Source organism: Phycodurus eques, chromosome 3 (genome assembly GCF_024500275.1).
Source record: "Phycodurus eques isolate BA_2022a chromosome 3, UOR_Pequ_1.1, whole genome shotgun sequence".
Taxonomy (NCBI): domain Eukaryota; kingdom Metazoa; phylum Chordata; class Actinopteri; order Syngnathiformes; family Syngnathidae; genus Phycodurus; species Phycodurus eques.
This window is the reverse complement of record NC_084527.1, coordinates 20,327,635-20,352,091: the sequence shown is the minus strand read 5'-3', so window position 1 is coordinate 20,352,091 and position 24,457 is coordinate 20,327,635. Positions and strand designations below refer to the sequence as shown.

The following is a 24,457-nucleotide window of genomic DNA, read 5'->3' as shown; positions in this document are numbered from 1 at the left end:
TACATTCAAATTGGATTCTGTCCAAGCAAAGAAAAACACAAATGACATTAAGAGAAGAATGATAAAGAAAAGGTATATTTTGCATATGAATCTATTTATGATCCAGTTATTTTACATGCTGATTGTGTCTATTGGCCCACACAGCGTGAGCAACGAGTCAGTCGGATCGGATGGGGAATTCCTGGAAGGGGAGTGTCGCGTGAGGACGTGCGCGTTCATTTGTTGGAATTTTTCTTTTGCAATGGAGTCTTCCTTTTCCTTACGGGTAGGTGGACAGCCGTTGAGTTTCACTTAACACCCTGCAACCCATTGGACATATTTCATCCAATTGAACAATACTGGAATTTACAGAATCTTCTTTTCCTCTGGGCTTGTCCCTTTAGGGGTCGTCACAGCGCGTCATCCTTTTCCATGTAAGCCTATCTCCTGCATCCTCCTCTCGAACACCAACTGCCCTCATGTCTTCCCTCACGACATCCATCCACCTTCTCTTTGGTCTTCCTCTCGCTCTCTTGCCTGACAGCTCCATCCTCATCATCCTTCTACCAATATACTCACTCTCTCTCCTCTGGACGTGTCTAAACCATCGAAGTCTGCTCTCTCTAACTTTGTCTCCAAAGCATCGAACCTTGGCTGTCTCTCTGATGAGCTCCTTTCTAATTTTATCCAACCTGGTCACTCCGAGAGCGAACCTCAACATCTTCATTTCCGTCCGCCACCTCCAGCTCTGCTTTCCTGTTGTCTAATCAGCGCCACTGTCTCTAATCCGTACATCATGGCTGCCCTCACCACTGTTTTATGAACTTTGCCCTTCGTCCGAGCAGAGACTCTTCTGCCACATAACAGAATGAAAACAATAATACAATACAAACTATAACTGGCACAAAATGCTAACCATCAAAACATTTATGACGTTTTCCTTTAGGAGTTTCCATATTTAAAATAAAATGAAATTGGATTTGATAGTGTATAACGAAATGTATTTGTTTTGCATGAAATAAAATTTTATATTTTTGTTGTTTTATAGTTTTACAGATTTAAAAGAAAATATTTACTTGGAGAATGAAGTAAAAAAAATATATATGTAAAGATCAAATTAATTAATTAATTATTCAATCAATTAAAAAATATATTATTTAATTTATAACCTTTTTTTAAAATTGCATTTTCACCTTGGTGTGTCACCTACAAAGGGGTTGGTGCCCATACAAAATGTAATTACATTGTCTGTTGTTTCCATTTAATTATCTATTCATTCATCTTCCGTTCCGCTCATCCTCACTCGGGTCGCGGGCGCGCTGGAGCCTATGCCAGCTCTCTGTGGGTGGACCCGATCGCCAGCCAATCGTAGGGCACATAAAAACAAACAACCATTCACACTCACACCTGCGGGCAATTTAGAGTCTTCAATCAACCTACCTCGCATGATTTTGGGATGTGGGAGGAAACCGGAGTGCCCGGAGAAAACCCACGCAGGCACGGGGAGAACATGCAAACTCCACACAGGCGGGGCCGGGGATTGAACCCGGGTCCTCAGAACTGTGAGGCTGACGCTCTAACCAGTCGTTCACCGTGCCGCCTCCATTTAATTATAAAGAGTTTCAATAAAGTGAAATAAAGTTAACAAAAGTTAATCTCAATACTTTGTTATATACCCTTTGTTGGCAATGACAGCGGTCAAATGTTTTCTGAAGTCTTCACAAGGTTTTCACACACTATTGCTGGTATTTTGGCCCATTCCTCCGTGCAGATCTCCTCTACAGCAGTGATGTTTTGGGGTTGTCGCTGGGCAACGCACACACTTTCAACTCCCTCCAAAGATTTTCTATTGGGTTGAGATCTGGAGACTGGCTAGGCCACTCCAGGACCTTGAAATGCTTCTTACAAAGCCACTCCTTTGTTGCCCGGGCGGTGTGTTTGGGATCATTGTCATTGTCATTGATCAAAGACCCAGCCACATTTCATCTTCAATGCCCTTGCTGATGGAAGGAGGCTTTCACTCAAAATCTCACGATACATGGCCCCATTCATTCTTTCCTTTACACGGATCAGTCGTCCTGGTCCCTTTGCAGAAAAATGGCCCCAAAGCATGATGTTTCCACCCCCATGCTTCACAGTAGGTCCGGTGTTCTTTGAATGCATCTCAGCATTCTTTCTCCTCCAAACACGACAAGTTGAGTTTTTACCAAAAAGTTATATTTTGGTTTCATCTGACCATATGACATTCTCCCAATCCTCTTCTGGATCATCCAAATGCTCTCTAGCAAACTTCAGACGGGCCTAGACATGTACTGGCTTAAGCAGGGGGACACGTCTGGCACTGCAAGATTTGGTGGTAGCTTTTGTTACTTTGGTCCTAGCTCTCTGCAGTTCATTCACTAGCCCCCCCACCCAGTTCATTCACTAGCCCCCCCCCCCCCCAATGTGGTTCTGGTATTTTTGCTCATCGTTCTTGTGATCATTTTGACCCCACGGGGTGGAATCCTCCGTGAATCCCCAGATTGAGGGAGATTATCAGTGGTCTTTTATGTCTTCCATTTTCTAATAATTGCTCCCACAGTTTATTTCTTCACACCCGCTGCTTACCTATTGCAGATTCAATCTTCCCTGCCTTGTGGAGGTCTACAATTTTGTTTCTGGGGTCCTTTGACAGCTCTTTGGTCTTGGTCATAGTGGAGTTTGGAGTTTGAGGTTGTGGACAGGTGTCTTTTATACTGATGGGTTCAAACAGGTCCCATTAATACAGGTAAAGAATGGAGGACAGAGAAGCCTCTTAAAGTTAAAGGTCTGTGAGAGCCAGAAATCTTGCTTGTTCGTGACCAAATACTTATTTCCACCATAATTTGCTAATCAATTCTTTAAAAATCAGACAATGAGATTTTCTAGATTTGTTTTTCTCATTTTGAGGTATGGGAGGAAGGTGAGGTATACGTATGATGAAAATTACAGGCCTCTCTCATCTTTTTAAGTTGGAGAACTTCCACAGTTGGTGGCTGACTAAATACTTTTATGCCCCACTGTGTATATGTGTGTGTGTGTATATATATATATATATATATATATCCAGTCCAGGGTGTGTTCCGCCTCTCACCCGGAGTTAGTTGGGATAGGCTCCAGCACGCCCGCGACCATAGTGAGGATAAGCGGTATAGAAAATGGATGGGTTATTTTATTTCGTATATTAATCAAAAGATGAACACATGCATATATTTTGGCAGCACGGTGGACGACTGGTTAGAGCGTCTGCCTCACAGTTCTGAGGACCGGGATTCGATCCCCGGCCCCGCCTGTGTGGAGTTTGCATGTTCTCCCTGTGCCTGCGTGGGTTTTCTCCGGGCACTCCGGTTTCCTCGCACATCCCCAAAAAATTCATGGTAGGTTAATTGACAACTCTAAATTGCCCATAAGTATGAATGTGAGTGCGAATGGTTGTTTGTTTGTATGTGCCCTGCGATTGGCTGGCAACCGGTTCAGTGCGCAGAGAGCTGGTATTGGCTCCAGCGCGCCCGCGACCCGAGTGAGGATGAGGATGATTATTTAACAATAAAAATAAATGTATTGGTAATGAATTTCTGTAATCACCCTAAAAACGCATAGTGGATTTTGACAAACACGCTCCTTTCTATGTGAGGATTTTTGTGACACTACATGTGTTAGACTGCTTTTGCGTAACTTTGAACTTTGATTCTTTAATGATGAATCGGTGATGACGTGTTGACCAATAGAATGAGTTAAATCTGTTTGAGTGACAATGCTGCAGCCCAGTCCCAGGCAGTTCGCTGTTGCCAGGCAACTGCCAAAACACTCAGGACCCTGCCTTGTGCAGGACCGACCCTAACAGACAAATTCTGGAAGAATGCACGGTGACAAACGCAAAAGAAGGACAGCGCGGAGGACAGGATGAGCTCAGTGGCGCTGTCGGCCGTTCTGGACAAGCACATTCGCCGCCTGTGTCTCGATCAGTTTCCCTGTGGAAAAGGCAGCTGGGTCCGTTGGTTTTGCTCAACACAGACGGCAGGAAACTCTCAAAAGCTTTTTGGGAAACATTGGGACAAGGCGAAAATCGCAACAACAACAATGGACCAAAAAAATGCCTTTTTTTGACAATGACAGTGAGACAGAGACCCAGAAGGGCCTGATTGGGAGGAACCCCCCCAACATAGTTTCAGATAACACCATGTTCAAGCATAAGGGTGTCCACACGTGCATTTGGCACCAGGACACCCTAGGTCACAGTTCGATGATCGACTTTGTGGTCATGTCATCGGACTTGCGGCCGCATCTCTTGGACACTCTGGTGAAGAGAGGGGCGGCGCTGTCAACTGATCACCACGCCTAAGTTGGCTCCGATGGTGGGGGAAGATGACGGTCCGACGTGGCAGGCCCAAACTTATTGTGAGGGTCTGCTGGGAACGTCTGGCGGAATCCCCTGTCAGAAGGCGTTTCAACTCCCACCTCCGACAGATCTTTGCTCATGTTCCGGGGGAGGCGGGGGACATCGAGTCCGAGTGGACCATGTTCCGCGCCTCCATTGCTGAGGCGGTCGACCGGAGCTGTGGCCGTAAGGTGGTCGGTGCCTGTCGTGGCGGCAATCGCCGAACCCGTTGGCGGACACCAACGGTGAGGGACGCCGTCAAGCTGAAGAAGGAGTCCTATCGGGCCTTTTTGGCCTGTAGGACTCCTGAGGCAGCTGATGGGTACCGGCCGGCCAAGCGGAATCCAGCTTTGAGAGGAGGGTCTGTCAGGAAGTCAAATCTCAGATTGAGAAGTAGCAGTGTGGTTTCCGTCCTGGCCTTGGAACAGTGGAGCAGCTCATGCACCCTCAACGAGAGTGCATGGTCTACAGTCTACATGATATTGGCTGTTCGGTCCCTGTACGATCTGAGTCAGAGTTTGGCCCGCATCGCCGGCAGTAAGTCGGATTCATTTCCAGTGAGTGTTGGACTCCGCCAAGGCTGCCCTTTGTCACCGATTCTGTTCATTACTTTGATGGACAAAATTTCTAGGCTCAGCCGACGTGTTAAGGGGGTCTGGTTTGGTGACCTCAGGATTGCATCACTGCTTTTTGTGTGATGTGGCTCTGTTGGCTTCATCAAGCCGTGATCTTCAACTCTTGATGCAGTGGTTCGCTACCAAGTGTGAAGCAGCTGGGATGAAAATCAGCACCTCCAAATCAGAAGCCATGATCTGCAGTTGGAAAACGGTGCAGTTCGCTCTCCAGGTTGAGGAAGAGAGCCTGCCCCAAGTGGAGGAGTTCATGTATCTTGGGGTCTTGGTCACGAGTAAGGGTAGAATGGAGCGGGAGATCAACAGGCAGATCGGTGCAGCGTCTGCTGCGATGAGGATGCTACATTGGTCTGACATAATAAAGAAGGAGCTAAGCCGAAAGGCAAAGCTCTCAGTTTACCGGTCAGTTTACCTACCCTCATCATGACCGAAAGCACAAGATCACAGATAAAAGCAGCCGAAATGAGGGTGAGAAGCTCCGTCATTCAGGAGGGGCTCAGAGTCGAGCCACTGCTCCTCCGCATTGTAATAAGCCAGATGAAGTGGATACCCCCACGGCGCCTCCCTGGTGAGGTGTTCCGGGCAGGAGGTCCCAGGGGCGATCCAGGACACGCTGGTAAGACTATGTCTCGGTAGGCCAGAGAACGTCTTGGGATCCTCCTGGAGGAGCTGGACGATGTGACTGGGGCTAGGGAAGTCTGCGCTTCCCTCCTGCCCCCACAACCCGAACCCAGATAAGCGGAAGAAAATGGATGGATAGATGGAACTCCTGTTTTGTTTCTTTTTTCAAAATATATGCTATATTCTTTTAAAATATATTTTATTCAACTTTGATGTGTTTGACAGAAATGTTTACATTTAAAGAAATGAAATTAACAATCAAAAATGTTATTTTTTGAGTCATAAAATAACTAAAAAATAACAAGATTTTTTTTTTTTTTTTTTTTTTTTTTTTTAGAAATCCAAATGCAAAAATGAATAACCTAAATATCCATGTTATCCCCCAGAGGAAGGGCAGCGGCGCTGAGGCAGAGGCAATGACGGAGGACACGGACACGCTGCTTGACCTGCTCAGTTGCCCGCACTCGCCGTGGCACCACGACGAGCCGTGGAGCCCGCAGGCCGCCGCCCTCCAGCGCGTGGCCGTAGTGGAGCCCGAGCGACTTGACGCCGACTTTGTGTGCAGTTACTTCCGGAAGCTGCGCATCGTCGACAAGGACGTGAGTGTTTTGTTTTTTTTGGGTTGGGGGAGGGTGGGGTGTAGACTTTTTATGTCCACTGTATGGCAAGTGTCATAATTGTTTGGTGGTGATTTGCTGACCGTGTTCAGGTGTCTGTGATTGACAACTTTCTGCTGAAGTTCTGCAACCTGCAGGAGCTCGTGCTCAGCGCCAACCGCATCTGCGAGATTTCTGCCGACAACCTCCCCAGAACGCTTAAGGTGAGCAAACCAATGTCCTATGTCTCGCATGTTGTAAGGATGTACGGCAACATGATGTGCAAAATGACTCACAGATGTTTATCACAAGGCATTGATGCTGGCTGGCTGGCTCCAAAGCGATAGTGCTGTGTAATAGTTGCAGCAACATGCAGTTGCTCATGTGTCTAACTCCTAACAACACTTTTATAAAACATGCCGTGAGATACTAAATATTGCAGACTGAGCATTTTCACATTAAGATGTTTCTTTTTCTTCCAAAAAGTAGTCAATTGAAATGCATTGATTAAATTAATTGGCTAATTGATTCATTGTAAACAATAATACAATATTTGTAAAATAAACCTTTGTATTAAATAATTTGTTATTTAATTAGAACTTAATAAATTCCAAGCACTAACATTACAAATGCGCATGAGTTTTTATTTGATTATTCCAATAAAAAAATACTTTTTTTTGTTTTATTACAATTTTGGTTAATGAATCAAAAATACATTCATTACGAACAATAAAATGCAAAAATGAGCAGGAAATATTTTATGTTTTTACTTGATCATGAATAGTAACATTCAAAATGAACACGTTATAAGTTGCAGCAACATGCTGTTGTATTGCATCATGTGTACTTATACGTGGAATACATTTTCTAACTCCTGACAACACTTTTGTAACAGATAGTAACACATTTACTAATACTAATACTAATTTATACATTTATAACATGTAATATAACATGTAATAACACATTTGCTTATGCTATAACACTTTTACTGGTTATATGTAATAACCCATTTACAACATGCGATACCGCATTTATACCACATTTGTAACCCATGCAGTAATGCATACTAACATTTATACATCCATAACATGACACACATTTACTACAATACTGATCGCATAAACCATGGAGTAGCACATTTTTAACACCAGCACTTTTTAATACATTTGTATGTAATAACACCTTTACTAACCATTATTGATGACTTTATAACATGCAAACTTGTGTTTTTTGTTGTTGTGGTTTCGACTGCTTGATGGGGTAGAACTGCCAGTCATGGTATACAGTTGGAAGGGACAAGCATTTGTGTGGGACAACCTTGTCCAGTCCTGTCCCTCATGTGAGGGTGAGCAGTGCTGTCCTAAATAGGCTGCGCAATCACCTAGGGGAACGGCGAACTCCACTGTGTCAGGAGGAGGGAGACTATTGTTATCAGGCAGCCTACGTGTAGGGTTGAACTCCAAGTTGCCACCTGTTGCTCGCATCGGAAGAGCCGTTCCTCCTGATCACTCATTGCCCACATAAGCACTGAAGTCCCACAGCAGAACGAGGGAGTCCGCAGCAGGGGCGCTAACCGGCGCCCTTTTTGAGGACTCCAAAAGCTTGGGTACTCTGAGATGCACCAACAACAGTCGGGACCCATCCCCCCCACTCGAAGGCGGGGGAAGGCTACCCTCTTGTCTACCCGGTTCAACGCCAACGTACAGGCACAGAGCTGGGGAGCAATAAGTATGACCACTCCTACCCAGTGTCTCTCACCCGGGGAAACTCCCGAGGACTGGTACCAGAGCCCAAGCGCTGTGTCGAGGCGAGCCCGATTATATTTTGTCAAAACTTCTCGACCATGCACACCAGCTCAGACTCCTTCCCTGCCAGAGTGGTGACATTCCACGTCCCTAGAGCCAGCTTCTATAGCCAGGGGTTGGATCGCCAAGGTCCCCGCCTTCGGCCGCCACCCGGCTCTCTCCACACCAGCTAACCAACTGTGCAGTAACACATGTACTCATTCAATACTTAATAACCTATTTCTAACATGTCTGTTGAAGGTATTGGAGCTGCGTGCCAACCAGCTGTGTGCTTTGGGCCGCCTCGCCATCTCTCCGCCCCCTCGTCTTCAGTACCTTGGCCTTGCCGCCAACCACCTGGGATCCCATCGAGATGTCACCCAGCTCACGGGAAGACAATGGTTGCTCCTCAACTCACTTCAACATACAGTGTTTCCCTGCATATCTGTGTGTTGTTTTTTTTTTTAGCAAATTGGCCTATTGTCAGATTTGTGGGTTATAGTAAAGCCTCCGTTATTTGTTGGAAAACTCGCCAATGCCGTGTCATTTTGAAATTTGCTTAAAGACCAAATAGCGGCATCTCGATGCCAAGGAACTATGTTGAACTGAGGGACGGAACTTCATTTGGTCCAGCCATAGCTTTGTGAAATAGAAAAGTAGTGCCTTGTGGCATCTGGTGGCATCTATAAACAATTACAAACCCTCTTGTGTGGTTGTTTTGCTATTCGTGGTAGGGCTCAGTGCATATCCCCTGCGAACAGCTGGGGGGGTTACCTTTAGTTCCTTGGAAGATGCCGCAAGATGTAGCCAAAGCCCTACGTTTGTCTAAATGAGTTCCTCGGAACCAAGATGCCACAAGATGGCGGCAAAGCACCACAATGGCTCCTCAGCTCACTTCAAATCGTTAAATAAAAATCATACCTAAATATGTTTAAAACAAACAATTCTTAAAGTTTGAATGCAAATATATTTCACTTTTGAGTTAAATACAACTAACCTGTACTTCGGCAGTGAGTTTTTCGCATAACACTAGAGAATCCACGATATGATTTTGTTCGTGAACAATATACTCCACGATATAAAAATCACTATGGAGTGATTAGCAGCGACTGCGTTCGGAATTATTCACTTATTCCCTACTCCCTAATCAGTACATTCATAGTTGTATATCGTAGACTTTTAAGTGACCTAGATCAAGGATTCCCAACTGGTGGGTCGGGACACAAAGGGGGGTCGCGGACCCATTTTGGTTGGATCGCACTGTTTGGTCGTATTCGTATTCAGATTTTTCGTTGTAGTACAGACGCCTACCAAGTTCCCACATGGAACGTATTAGATTACTTGTGCTCTTGTCAGTAGTTTATCCCGTAAAGAAATATGGTGCAATTCAGCCTTTATGATTTTGTTATGATTTTGCAACAATAGCAAAATGCGGGTCCAGGGTGACAACAGTTGACAACCACTGAGCGAGATGGTTCCTATAAAAATCCCTACGTGTGTGCGCGCGTGCGTGTGTGCGTGAGAGAGGCCTGAGCTGGTGTGTCTGGACCTGAGCGAGTGCGACTTCGGGGAGCAGCGCCCCCTGCTAAAGGCCCTGGGTACGCTTCCATGTCTGCGGACCCTGGTGCTGGAGGGCAACCCGTTCACGTTGGCGCCCTCGTACCCAGGCTTTGCCGTGGACGCCCTGCCCCGCCTCTCCTACCTGGACGCGGCGTGGATCGCCCCCGAGGAGCGACACCGATACCGCGGGATGGCCAGGATGAGCCGTGAGATACTAAATATTGCACTCAGCATTTTCACATTTAAATGTTTCTTTTTCTTCCAAAAAGTAGTCAATTGAGATGCATTTATTAAATTTGGATTTCTTTAATTAATTGGCGAATTGATTCATCGTAAACAATAGTAGTAGTAATGTAAAATAAACATTTGTATTAAATAATTGGTTATTTAATTAGAACTTAATGAATTCCAAACACGAAGATTACAAATGTGCATGAGTTTTAATTTTATTATGACAATATACTTTTGTTGTTTTATTAAAATTTTGGTTAATTAATCAAAAATGCATTCATTATGAATAATAAAATGCAAAAATGAGGAATTATTTTATGATTAGATTTTTCATTTTTCTTACTCTGTTAAATAATTGGTTACATTTATTATGAATAGTAACATTCAAAATGAACATGTTATAATTGGATTGTTAAATAAAAAAGATGACATAAAATATAGAAATATTAGTGCAATAAACCATTTTAAATGTTTTATTTGATTAAGAAATTGGTTAATTAATGGGCGGCACGGTGAGCAACTGCTTAGCACATCTGCCTCACAGTTCTGAGAACCTGGGTTCAAAATCTGGCCTCACCTGTTTGGCCTTTGCATGTTCTCCCTGTGCCTCTGTGGGTTTTCTCCGGGTACTCCTGTTTCCTCCCACACCACAAATGGGTGTTTGTTTATATGTGCCCTACGATTGGCTGGCGACCAGTTCGGGGTGTACCCCGCCTCCTGCCCGCAGTTAGCCGGGAGAGGCTCCACCACCCTGGTGAGGACAAGAAGTATGGAAAATGGATGGATGGATTCATTTTCTGTACCGCTTTTCCTCATTAGGGTTGTGGGCGTGCTGGAGCCTATCCCAGATGACTCTGGGCGACACCCTGAACTGGTCGCCACCCAATCGCAGCGCAGGATGAAATACAGTGCTGTGAATAAGTGTTTGCCCCCTTCTCAAATTATTTTCTTTTTTTGCATAGTTTCCCCACTTCAATGTGGAAGATCATCAAACAAATGTAAATATCAGACAAATATAACCCAAGTGAACTAAAAATTGTGATTAGCCACGATTAATTCATGATTTAACAAGGGGGGTAATTCATTTTTCACACAGGGCAGGTAACTGAATATTATTTTCCCTGAAGAAATGAAATCACCATTTTAAAAAAAAAGCATTTTAAGTTCACTTGGGTTATATTCATTTGATATTTACATTTGCTAGATGATCTTATTCATTGAAGTTGGGAAAGGATGCAAAAAAATATTTGAGAATTTGAGAAGGGGTAAATACTTTTTCATCCAACCATCAATCCATCTGTCCATTTTCTTCCGCTTATCCGAGGTCGGACTGCGGGGGCAGTAGCTTTAGCAGGGAAGCCGAGGCTTCCCTCTCCCCAGCCACTTCATCCAGCTCTTCCGGGGGGATCCCGAGGCGTTCCGAGGCCAGCCGGGAGACATAGTCTCTCCGGTGTCTCCTGGGTCGTCCCCGGGGTCGCCTCCCGGTGGGACATGTCTGGAATACCTTACCAGGGAGGTGTCTGGGAGGCATCCGAATCAGATACCCGAGCCACCTCATCTGGCTCCTCTCAATGTGGAGGACCAGAGGCTCTACTCTGAGCTTCTCGCGGATGACCGAGCTTCTCACCCCATCTCTAAGGGAGACCCTGGACACCTTGCGGAGGAAACTCATTTGGCTGCTTGTAGCTGCGATCTTGTTCCTTCGGTCACGACCCACAGCTCATGCCAATAAGTATAGGTAGGAACATAGATTTACCAGTAAATTGAGAGCTTCGCCTTTCATCTTAGCTCCTTCTTCACCACAACAGACCGATACAAAGTCCGCATCACTGCAGACGCTGCACCGATCCACCTGTCGATCTCGCGTTCCATTCTTCCCTCACTCGTGAACAAGACCCCAAGATATTTGAACTCCTCCACTTGGGGCAGCATCTCATCCCCGACCTGGAGAGGACATGCCACTCTTTTCCGACTGAGGACCGTGGACTCAGATTTGGAGGTGCTGATTCTCATCCCAGCCGCTTCACACTCGGCTGCGAACCGCTCCAGTGAGAGTTGGAGATCACGGCTTGATGAAGCCAACAGAACCACATCATCTGCAAAAAGCAGAGCAGAGATGCAATACTGAGGCCACCAAACCGGAGGGTAGCCTTCCCCCAACGCCTCTGCTGCGCCCAGAAATTCTGTCCATAAAAGTTATGAACAGAATCGGTGACAAAGGGCAGCGTTGGCGGAGTCCAACCCTCACTGGGAACGAATCTGACTTACTGCCGGCAATGCGGACCAAACTCTGACACCGGTCGTACAGGGACCGCACAGCCCGTATCAGGGGGTTCGGTACCCCATACTCCCGAAGCACCCCCCACAGGACCCCCGAGGGACACGGTCGAACGCCTTCTCCAAGTCCACAAAACACATGGAGACTGGTTGGGTGAACTCCCATGCACCCTCGAGGACCCTGCCAAGGGTTTAGAGCTGGTCCACTGTTCCACGGCCAGGACGAAAACCACACTGCTCCTCCTGAATCTGACATTCGACATGTTTTACAAACACATTTTAAGTACAGTGGTACCTTGACTTACAAGTTTACGCCAACATTAACAACCCAAACACCAACCCGTGATTTATATTTTTGAAGTCTATGTTCCCTTTCATATTAGACCTTCTGGTGGACTGGGCTTCAGCCACAGTGCGCGTGGGCCGGATGCAGGGCATTCCGGACCCGCTGTTGGACGAGGACCCCGATGCTCCAGAATTCCCTGTGGTCAGCTACAGCTATGTGATCTCGTACATGTTCTATAGTCACCAAACCACCGCCTACCAGGTACTGTGCTTTGCTCCTCTTACACCGCTAGCTCACTCAGTCACACAGACACTAGATGGCACTGTTCGCAGGAAGTTGTGGGTGGTGGTGCAGCGAAGAGTCAGGACCAGGGTCAGGACCAGGGTACTGGACAAACTCAGACACCTAACAAGAAGAGTGAAAAAGAGACTGTGGTGTCCAACGTGGCAGAAGGAAGCCAGGAACACTCCTCCTCCACTGGTAATAACATTCATTCATTCATTCATTCATCCTCTTCCACTTTTCCGAGGAGCAGGTTGCGGGGGCAGTAACTTAAGCAGGGAAGCCCAGACTTCCCTCTCCTCAGTCATTTCGTCCAGCTCTTCCAGGGGTATCCTGAGGCCTCCCCAGGTCAGCTTGGAGACATGGTCTCTCCAGCGTGTCCTGGGTTGTCCCCAGGGCCTCCTCCCGTGGGACGTGCCCGGAACACCTCAAGAGGGAGGCGTCTAGGAGGTATCCTAATCAGATGCCTAAGCCACCTCATCTGGCTCATCTCTATGCGGATGAGCAGCGGCTCCACTCTGAGCCCCGACTGGATGACCAAGCTTCTCTCCCTATCTCTAAGGGAGACCCTGGACACCTTGCGGAGGAAACTCATTTGGCTGCTTGTAGCTGCGATCTTGTTCCTTCGGTCACGACCCACAGCTCGTGACCTTAGGTGAGGGTAGGAACGTAAATTGACCAGTAAATCGAGAGCTTAGCCTTTCAGCTCACCTTCTTCTTCACCACGACAGACCGATACAGATTCCACATCACTGCAGACGCTGCACTGATCCGCCTGTTGATCTCCCGCTCCATTCTTCCCTCACTTATGAAGAACACACCGAGAGACTTGAACTCCTCCACTTGGAGCAGGAATGATCTTAGGAGCTAAGTTGTCTGGGGCTTTATGACCATGGCAGCATCACCCATGGCAAACAAACAGACAAAACACGACTCAAAGATCCCCTGTGATGATTACAAACATTTTTCTCGCCCAGACGCGAGTCAACGGGGCCCCCCACTGGAGCCAGGCCTGGAGGTGGGGCTTAATGGCGAGCACCTGGGGGACCACCACTCTGATCTGCCACCACTCCCGTCTGCCAATTCAGAGGCAGTCCCTCAGATGTCCACACAATGTTGCGGTCAGTCAGGACAGCCTCACAACATCCAGAGCCTTTAGGAACTCTGGACGGATCTCATCCACCCCAGGGCCCTGCCTCTGAGGAGCTTTTTAACCACCTATGTGACCTCAAACCCCAGACTCTGCTTCCTCATGGGAAGGCGGTTTGTGGAATTGAAGAGGCCTTCAAAGTATTCGGCCCACCGATTCACAACGTCCCGAGTTGAGGTCAGCAGCGTTCCATCCCCACTATACAGTGTTGATGGTGCACTACTCAGTTACCCATCCAGACCCAAACCCCCCACCAGAAGTTGAAGGGAGGCTACCCTCTCAGCCACCGGGGTGAACTGCAACGGACAGGCACCGAGCCGGGGGAGCAATGAGTATGCCTCCACCTGCCCGGCACCTCTCACCATAGGCAACTCCAGAGTGGAAGAGAGTGTGTTGAGGCGATGTCTTAATCGGAATTTCTCGACCGTGCACACCAGCTCAGGCTCCTTTGGCGCCCGAGAGGTGACGTTCCACGTTCTTTTGACGGGGATCAGAACACTGCCCAGCTCACACTGAACCCGACCCCCTTGGCCCCTCCCACAGGCGGTGAGCCCATGGGAAGGGGGACCCATGTTTCCTCTTCAGGCTGTGTCTTCAGGCCAAGCCCTATGGGTGCAGGCCCGGCCATAGGGCACTCGCCATGGAGGCCCACATCTGGGCGTGACTCTGGACTGGGGCCCCGGTGACTCGCGACGGGCCAGGGAAAACGTTGTCCGAAAACGTTGACCCCCTATGATGAACACTGTTCATCATAGGGGGTCTTGAGCAATGTTTTGTCTGGTTCCTCACCAAGGACCTGTTTGCCCTGGGTGACCATACCAGGGGCATAAAGCCCCTGACAACTTAGCTCCGAGGATCATTAGGACACACAAATCCCTCCACCACAATAAAGTGACTCCTCAAGGAGGGGTAACATATTTATAACCAGTGTAACCCATTTATAGAGAAGAGAGGAGAGAATAAATTAACACAATTTCATGGAACAAAAAAAACAAATTAAAGATGTAGATATATGTCAGTGGAGTCACTGATGGTGTAGTGGTACACTTGCCTGACTTTGGTGCAGGCAGCGGTAGCAGTTCAGTTCCCACTCAGTGACGGTGTGAATGTGAGTGCGGATGGTTGTCCGTGTCTTTTTGTGCCCTGCGACTGACTGGTGACCAGTTCAGGGTGTAGTCCGCCTTTCGCCCGAAGTCAGCTGGGTTAGGCTCCAGCGCCCCGCGACCCTAACCAGGATGAGCGGTGTTGAAAATGGATGGATATATGTCAGTGCTTCTGACAGTGTGAAGCCAGCGCAGAAAGAGCTTTGCTGGCCCTGACCACTTATCACTGATAAATCTGTAACACACATTTGGATTTGAATATATTGACAATATACGTTGCAGGCCGAAAGAGAAACCTGGGCATGTTAACGTTGTCGACCATGTCGTCTGAGTCACAGAGTCGAGACACAGCACTTCGTCGCAGCCGTGGGCGGACTGCGTTGACTTCGACGATGCGCTAACGTTCGTCGTGCGAGACCTGAGCGGCTTCAAGAAATTCCTCCACCGAGGATTTCGAGTTTTTATCGAGCAGGAAAAGGTGAGAGGTGGCAAAAGTAGCCACACTCTGTTCTTAAGTAAAAGTACAGATACTCTTGTAGTAGTACAAAGTACAAACTGATTCAAGTCTTGCAAGTACAGTGGAACCTCAATTTGCAGGACTAATAGGGGGCAGGGGCCGTCCATTAAATCCAATTGTCCGTTAAATGTAAACGCTTTTTTTCGTTGCCTACAACACTAATACCGTACAAAATGATTGTTTAGAACTTTTTTCGGGGCCTAAAAACACTCAGTAGAGTACAATATTATTGTAAATTAATATAAAATTAGAGCTGTCAAAATTAAAGCGTTAACACATGATTAATCGCCCCCAAGAATGAGCACATTAGTCATGTATTAACTCAGATTAATCACAATTTATTTTAACCACACACGTTCCTTTACCATAATGCTTCAAAAGTCATGGCACTTTCGATAAAACAAAGGTAATTTCCATAGAGTATAGTGCTGTACTATGTATTATTCAAAGCACCACAAGTTTAAAATACCATCTCAAAGCAAAATGTGGTATTATGTGTGCTATATTTGGCACCTGTGGTTAATCGCGATGACTCAAAATGCAAAAGTGTCATTAATCTGATTATTTTTTTTATAATTGACAGCCCCAAGAAAAAAGCTTTAAAATGTTTGAAAGGTTTTAAGGTTTATCCAAACTTAGCTCGCTGGTGCATGGGAGGGGTGATTTTAAGTTCCAACTCGACATTATTGTACAGCGGCTGAAATAAATATTTAACACATCACCATTTTTCTCACTAAATATACTTCCAAAGGTGCTGAAAATTTCACCAGATGTTGAGAACAACCCAAGTAATACATACATACAAAGAAAGTAGAACAAATAAGCTCAGAAATTAAGTTGTGTGTAATAATGTGAAATGACACAGGGAAAAGGGTATTGAACACATGAAGAAAGGGAGGTGCAAAAAGGCATGGAAAGCAAAGACAACACCTAAAATCTATCAATAATCAAACAGGATCCATCCATCCATTTTCTGTACCGCTTATCCTCACTAGGGTTGGAAATAACTGAAACTCAAAGTCCATAAAAGAAGCCAACGGAATCTTCAAGATTTGAAGACTGCTTGTGTGGAGGAATGGGCCAAAATCACACTAGCGCAATGCATCCAACTAGTTTCTCCATACAGGAGGCGTCTTGAAGCTTTTGTACAAAGTATTAAATAAATACCAGTTGGCGTGTTGAATACTTTTTCCCTGTGTCATTTCACATTTTTACACAAAACGTAATTTCTGAGCTCATTTGTTCTACTTTCTTTGTTTGTATGCCTTTACTTAGGTTGCTCCCAACATCTGGTGAAATTCTCAGGTCATATTGCACCTTAGGAAATATACTTAATGAGAAAAATGGTGATGTGTTGAATACTTATTTCAGCCGCTGTATGTCCGTTAAATTCAAAGTCCGTTAAATTTGGGTCCATTAACTCGAGGTTTCACTGTAATTGTATAAAAAAAAAAAAAATCACAGACTCTGAAATATACTATGGGTACACTTCAGTAAAAATATGTTTACTGTCAATATACAACACATGGGACAACAGAAAAGTACTTTGCACCAAACATTTTTTGTACTCTTACTGAGAAGAAAAATGACGAAACAGCTTAGATGCAAGCTAAATTCTGACAAGATAATCAGGATTGAACTCACAGCAACAACAAAATGCTAAATTAGCTCATGATAACAAAAACACACCTTGCCTGTTTGTGTTTTAGTAGACAGATTTTTTGAATGCCCGAAACTTGATATGGGTTATGATATTGGGATATCAGTTTAAGTCGTTCCTTTAAAACACTCGTATCTCAAAATCATCTGAATTCCTCCATCCATTTTCTTCCGCTTATCCGAGGTCGGGTCACAGAGGCAGAAGCTTATGTAGGAAAGACCAGACTTCACTGTCCCCAGCCACTTCGTCCAGCTCTTCTGAAGGGATACTGAGGCGTTCCCATGCTGGCCAGGAGACATTGTCTCTCCAGCATGTCCTGTTTCGTCTCCGGGCCCTCACTTGTGCCTGAACAAGACTCAGAGATACTTGACATCCTCCATTTGGGGGAGGATCTCTTCCGTGACCTGGAGAGGGCATTCCTACCTTTTCCAACTGAGGACAGTGGCCTAGTCTCAGATTTGGAGGTGCTGATTTTCATCCCAGCCGCTTCACATTCTGCTGTTAACCGCTCCAGCGACAGTTGAAGATCATGGCTTGATGAAGCCATCAGAACCACATCATCTGCAAAAAGCAGCAATGTAGTACTAATGTCACCAAACTGGACCCCCTCAACACCTCGGCTGCGCCTATATATTTTCTCCATGAAGGTAATTAACAGAATTGGTGACAAAGGGCAGCCTTGGCTGAGTCCAACTTTCACTGGAAACGAGTCCGACTTACTGCCGGCAAGTCAGACCAAACGCTAACACCGGTCATACAGGGACCAAACAGCCCATATCAGGGGGTCCAGTTTATACCAGACTCCTTGTTCAGCATCCTTTACCGCTGGTGTCCACCAACGAGTTCGGGGCTCAGGTCAGCCGCTTCAATAATGGAAGTATGGAGGTGCGGAACATGCTCCACTTGGACTCAGTCCTCCGCCTTTCCCGGGACGAGGGTGAATTTCTGTCGGAGGTGGGAGTTGAGGTTCCTTCTGACAGGGGACTCTGACAAATGTTCCCTAAAGTCCCTCACAATATGTTTGGGTCTGCCAGGTCGGATTGGCATCTACCCTACCATTGGAGCCAACTCACCACCAGGTGGTGATCGGCAGTAAAAGTAGGCATTAAAAGTGAAAAGTCATCAGAAAACAAAAACATTTTAATAGTATTTGCAACAACACTGCAAATGTTCACATACCCCAAACTACACATTTTCAAAAAAATAAAATTGATCTCTTTTGTAACATTCAGATCCTGTCGTGGCCTGCGGAAGCCTCAGACGAAGCCGGTCAAGGCGGCGTGGACAAGAAAGGGAAACAAGTAAGTTTCATCCACTTTTTAGTGGAGGTCTGAAAGGGACAATCATGTCACGCTGAGTGCCCTGCACAGCGGGGTCCAAGGTATGGACCACCGTCTTTTTTTTTTGTAGTGCCCAGCATATAGGAGAAATAACATTTGAAAGGGCGGCACGTTGGACGACTGGTTAGAGCGTCAGCCTCACAGTTCTGAGGACCGGGGTTCAATCCCCGGCCCCGCCTGTGTGGAGTTTGCATGTTCTCCCCGTGCATTGCTTGGGTTTTCTCCGGGCACTCCGGTTTCCTCCCACATCCCAAAAACATGCATGGTAGGTTAATTGAAGACTCTAAGTTCCCCGTAGGTGTGAATGCGAGTGCGAATGGTTGTTTGTTTGTATGTGCCCTGCGATTGGCTGGCAACCAGTTCAGGGTGTACCCCGCCTCCTGCCCGATGACAGCTGGGATAGGCTCCAGCACGCCCGCGACCCTAGTGAGGAGAAGCGGCTCAGAAAATGGATGGATGGATGGAACATTTGAAAGGGGTTGAGAAATGGGGAAGTAGTTGAAGGCCGAAAATTTCCACAGGATATTATATTTATATTATATTGTTATACAAAACGTGGCATTGTTAAAAAAGTATAAATATTGGGCTTGTGAAAGTAACAAGCACGAATGCCCTGTACGAGCTGAACATTTGGACATTGGAATGGTTTTGATAGGTTGAGAACTGTGGAAGTAGTTCATCCATCCATTTTCTGAGCCGCTTCTCGTCACTAGGGTTGCGGGTGTGCTGGAGCCTATCCCAGCTAACCTCGGGTGAGAGGCGGGGTATACCCTGAACTGGTCGCCAGCCAATCGCAGGGCACATACAAACAAACAACCATTCGCACTCACATTCACACCTATGGGAAATTTAGAGTATTCAACCAACCTACCACACGTTTTTGGGATGTGGGAGGAAACCGGAGTACCCGGAGAAAACCCACGAAGGCACGGTTACAAAACGCAAACTCCACAAAGGCGGGGCCGGGATTTGAACCCTGGTTCTCAGAACTGTGAGGCAGATGTGCATAACCAGTCGCCCACCGTGCCGCCTTTTGTTGGCATTATTAAAAAAAATTCAATGTTGGTAGTGTGAAAACGAATGTCTTAGGCAAACAATTGGATGTTGGAATGGTTTGAACCGGTTGAGAAATGTAAATGTAGTTGAAAGCAGAAAATGTGGCAGCCGCAGATTGAGGAGGATGGTAATTTTTGTTTTCAAAAATGTGGCATTAAGAAAAAGTATAAATGTTGGGAATTAGAAAGTAAGAAGCATGAATGTCCTGAAGGAGCTGAACATTTTTATATTAGAATGGTTTGAGAAATGTGGAAGTAGTTGACTGCCCAAAATGGAGCAGAATGGGGGGGGGGGGGGGGGGGGGTAGAAAGGATGGAAAATGTTATACAAAATGTGACATATTAAAAAATATAAATGTTGGGAATGTGAAACTTACAAGCACAAATGTCCTGAACCAGTTGCACCTTTGGATGATGGAATGGTTTGAATAGGTTGATTCAAGCAGTAGTAGTTGTGGCCAAATTGGGGCAGAATGATATATATTTTTTTTTTAAGAAAAATGTGGGGTTGGAATTTTTGTTGTACAAAATGTGGCATTAAAAAAATAAAAAAAAATGTCTCAAAAGTTTAGCATCTGAAACTTACAAGCACAAATGTCCTGAACCAGCTTAATTAACATTTGGATGTTGGAATGGTTTGATTAGGTTGAGAAATGTGGAAGTAATAGTCGATGGCCGACAAGCAAAAAAGCCCTTTTAACACCTAAACGCAATGTATTGAAATGTGGCACATAAACACTCTTCAGGCCAAGGTGAAAGACAAGCGAAAGAAAGCTGTGGTGGAGCTGGTTGCGGATCCACCCATTGCCACAGTGGTGGCATCCTCTCACGTGTCACTGCAGGGCCTTCTCTACAGACACCAAAAAGTGGACGTCCTTTGCGATTTTGGCTGCCTGCACAAAGATCCTCCGAAGGAAGATACTCCAATAATGGACGAGGCGAGTTAGCGCTTCTGTCTCCTTCATTGGAGTGGAAGCTTGTCGTTGACATTGGATGTATTGTTGATCTTTAAAGAACATCATCATGGACAACAAAGCCAAGGATGAATCCAAGAAGAAGGGAGGAGGCGCAGGAGGGGTGCGTGCAGGAAACAAGAAACCACCAACTACCAAAGGTGATTTACCGACAACTATATTGGCCACAATATTAGGTTTCAACAAAGGAATACTTCCAAGTGTTCCAACTGTTCCAACTAAATTTCCATCGGCGAATCTATGCATTATTATACAAACAAATATATCTATTTTAAATAATTGCATCTTTTATTAGGATGACATTTATTTAACGATTAAGAAAAATCTATTAGGCAATACTTGAATAAATTAAGAGATTGTTAAGAATAAAATACTATACTATTTTATTAATTTAGTTTCTACAATACTTTAATAAAAGAGATTAAGAATAAAATACTATTTTATTACTTTAGTTTCTAGTATTTTTAATCAAATATTTGTTGTCTAGTATTTCTGTATTTGCATTTCATTTTTTTAAGAAGTATCTTTTTCCTTAGTCATGTATTTTTCAACCAATATTTTTAAATGTGTATTTTATGGCATATTTTTCTAAGTGCTAATGTTCATGTATTTTTTTCATGAAGTATTTTTGCGATTTAAGTATGTATTTTCTTAACATTTTATCTGGGTCAAATAATTTATTAAATTCATATAAAAATAAATAGCAATTACAAAAACTTTGTGGGGTGAAATTTAAAAACACTAACACAAAAAGTGAACAGGACCAGTGATACTGAAAATGAATTATTATATAAATAATATATTGGTATGGACAAAGCCAAACCAAAGTTTTAATAAAACTGATGTCTGATGATTGGTAATATAATACAAATATATATATATTTTCATGGGTGTTGATTTTCTGGGAATTTCTACAAGGCAACCTTCCCCACCAAGAAATATATATTTAATAATATCAGTATACAATAGCTTTTAATGTATATAAAAATATCATAGAATTGACAAAAATAAAACCTAGACTGGTAAAAAGTATTAGTCAAAGTTGATCAAAACTCATACCAATAATTTGAAAAAGATCACTAAACATCCTTCGTTTTCCTTTTAATTGGGCAAAACTTTGATGTAGGTGTACCTAATGTTCTGTGCACTATGAAGATGAGCCGAGCTTGCTACACTACAGTCCTCCTCCTCCTCCTCCTCCAAGGTACGCGCAGAGGAAAAGGCAGTGAGGAGCGCGACGCCGCCACACCCACCCAAGCCGAGACGGCCACGGTGGAGCTGAGCGTGGAGCTCAAAAAATGGCGCCACGCCTCCAAGGTGGCGCCACTCACGCCCGCCAACTTGTGAGCCAAGACGTACTCTCTCCTTAATTTCAACACACACCTTTTATTCATTTGTACAGAAAAGCCAAAGTAGAAAGAACAAGCCAGGAAGTGCTTTCAAGTGTTCTGCCTGCATGCACCCGATCAAATTTCAATAAAAAACTATTTCCAGGCATAGTAAAATTCACTATGGCTCCCCAACTGTCACGCCATTGTCTTTCTTTATAGAATCATTTTTAAAAATATTTAGATATCTATATATACACACTAGTCACAAAAGGTTTAGCTATTGGGCTTTGGGGTGAAATTTCTTGGACCTAATACGCACTACAATCTTTACAGATGAACTTAACCTGCTTTCTGTGACTCCTCCAGTCTCTGTTGGAACCTGCTAATGACACTCAGCTCAGTTTAATTTCATCTGTTAAGGTTATAAGGTATTCTATGTTCATCCTGAAATTTCAGCTGAATGTCCCCAACGTTTTGTGATCAGTGTGACAAGCTGTGCAAACAACAACGACGCATTTAGCCCTCAAGTTGCTTTTAAATTACAAACAAAACCCAAGCACAGACAAACTGGGCTGTGCTCAGAAGGTGCGGTCGTCATTGCAGTCTTGGCTCCAGTGGCCGAACACCTCGCAGATGTTGCAGTACGGCCGCTCGGCGCCCTTGCTGCCGTGGTAGGTGGTGTGCGGCGGCGAGTCGGGCATCTGTGCCTGTGCCGGACAGTCCTCCGTTTCGTGACGGTCGAAGCAGTCGCAGATATCACAGAACAGTCGAGGAGGGACCGTCTTCTTCTTCTTCTTCTTCTTCTTGGCAGATTCCTTGTCTTCCCTGTACAAGGGAATGGGGAACATTTTTCATTTAGAATTTAATAAAATATATTTTTTTGTCTTTCCTCCCAACACCCCACCGTGTATTTTAATAACATTTTTGTGTCACTAATATTAGAATTTCTTCTTATAGTTTTAATTTTTTTACTAAATACAAAATTTGAATATTATATTTAAGTCTAATGTTTGTGAACCTTATGATAAGATTTTCCATTGTCTAATACTACCGTTGCAACAGTTTTTTATGGATAAATAACGATTGAACAAATTGTGCAAAAGCTTTGTGGCAATATTTTTTCTAGTATATATATTTTGAGATCTGATATTCTTTTACTTTTTAAGTTTTTTTTTTGGGTGTGGGGGGGGGGCATTTCAAATCTAATTTGTTTAATTTTTTGATGATTCCAAAGGGGGTAGACGACTGGTTAGAGCGTCAGCCTCACAGTTCTGAGGACCGGTGTCCAATCCCCGGCCCCGCCTGTGTGGAGTTTGCATGTTCTCCCCGTGCCTGCGTGGGTTTTCTCCGTGCAATCCGGTTTCCTCCCGCATCCCAAAAACATGCATGAATTGGAGACTCTAAATTACCCGTTGGTGTGAATGTGAGTGCGAATGGTTGTTTGTTTGTATGTGAGAAGCGGCTCAGAAAATGGATGGATGGATTATTCCAAAGGTATTTGTATATTATTTTCTTAATATCTTTTGTCCAATATTAAACTGTAGTTTCTAAAAATCGCGTCCGTATTTTCCCCTCCTGGAGCCGTCACCTTATCGTGGTGGAGGGGTTTGTGTGTCCCAATGATCCTCGGAGCTAAATTGTCTGGGGCTTCATGCCCCTGGTAGGTCCTAGGTGAGGGGACAAGACAAAGCATGGCTAAAAGACCCCTATGATGAATGATATACAGTAAATGGATGTAGCTTTCCCTTGCCCAGACGCGTGTCACCGGGGCCCCCCTCTGAAGCCAAGCCTGGAGGTGCGAGCCTGATGGCCGGGCCTGAACACATGGGGCCTGGCCGGGCACAGCCCGAAAGGGTATTGTGGGTTCCTCTTCCCATGGGCTCACCACCTGTGGGAGGGACCATTGGGGTCGGTGGAGTGTGAGCTGGGCGGTGGCCGAACTCAGGGACCTTGGCGATCCGATCCCCGGCTACAGAAGCTGGCTCAAGGGACGTGGAATGTCACCTCTCTGGCAGGGAAGGAGCCGAGCTGGTGTGTGAGGTCGAGAAGTTCCGACTAGATACTGGTACCAGTCCTCTTGAGAGGGGTTGGACTCTCTTCTACTCTGGAGTTGCCCACGGTGAGAGGCGCTGAGCAGGTGTGGTATACTTATTGGCGCCTGGACATTGGGGTTCACCCCAGTGGATGAGAGGGTAGCCTCCCTCTGCCTTCAGGTGGGGGGGACGGGTCCTGACTGTTGTTTGTACCTATGCACCAAACAGCAGTTCAGAGTATCCACCCTTTTTGGAGTCCTTAGAGGGGGTGCTGGAGAGCGCTACCATTGGGGACTCCCTCGTTTTGCAGGGGAACTTCAATGCTCACGTAGGCAATGACAGTGAGACCTGGAAGGGCGTGATTGGGAGGAACGGCCCCCCCGATCAGAACCCGAGCGGTGTTCTGTTATTGGACTTCTGTGATCATCACCGATTGTCCATAACGAACATCATAGTCAAGCATAAGGGTGTCCACATGTGCACTTGGCACCAGGACACCCTAGGTCACAGTTCGATGATCGACTCTGTGGTTGTGTCTGGTGAGGTGTTACAGGCACGTCCCACTGGGAGACCCCCAGTGGGACACTGGAGAGACGATGTCTCCCGGCTGGCCTAGGGATCCTCCCGGAAGAGCTGGATGAAGTGGC

At 45.4% G+C, this 24,457-nt stretch overlaps 2 protein-coding genes across 9 annotated transcripts in view; one reads left to right on the top strand and one right to left on the bottom strand.

Annotated features, from left to right (window-relative positions):
- Positions 1-229: 229 nt before the first annotated feature.
- LOC133400134 (leucine-rich repeat-containing protein 43-like) lies at positions 230-22,176 on the top strand. 7 transcript variants are annotated; one of them, XM_061672430.1, is made up of 14 exons: positions 230-265; positions 384-413; positions 6,015-6,227; positions 6,338-6,448; positions 8,273-8,412; positions 9,539-9,609; positions 9,679-9,777; positions 12,463-12,626; positions 12,698-12,845; positions 15,239-15,378; positions 18,310-18,378; positions 20,219-20,410; positions 20,487-20,586; positions 21,573-22,168. In XM_061672430.1, exons 1-14 carry the CDS (start codon positions 242-244, stop codon positions 21,791-21,793), a joined length of 1,722 nt encoding a protein of 573 aa, XP_061528414.1. In that variant the 5' UTR covers positions 230-241; the 3' UTR covers positions 21,794-22,168. The 7 variants fall into 7 exon arrangements, with proteins under 7 accessions (XP_061528414.1, XP_061528412.1, XP_061528415.1 ...); XM_061672428.1 differs by having other exon boundaries at positions 9,539-9,777; XM_061672431.1 differs by having other exon boundaries at positions 9,539-9,777; positions 21,651-22,148.
- The window catches only part of clip1a (CAP-GLY domain containing linker protein 1a), a 55,908-nt gene continuing 53,263 nt past the window's right edge, over positions 21,813-24,457 (bottom strand). For both annotated transcript variants that reach the window (XM_061672426.1, XM_061672427.1), the window contains one exon: positions 21,813-22,602. In XM_061672426.1, coding sequence (XP_061528410.1) covers positions 22,356-22,602 — 247 coding nt within the window. In that variant the 3' untranslated portion in view covers positions 21,813-22,355. The remainder of the gene's footprint in view (positions 22,603-24,457) is intronic.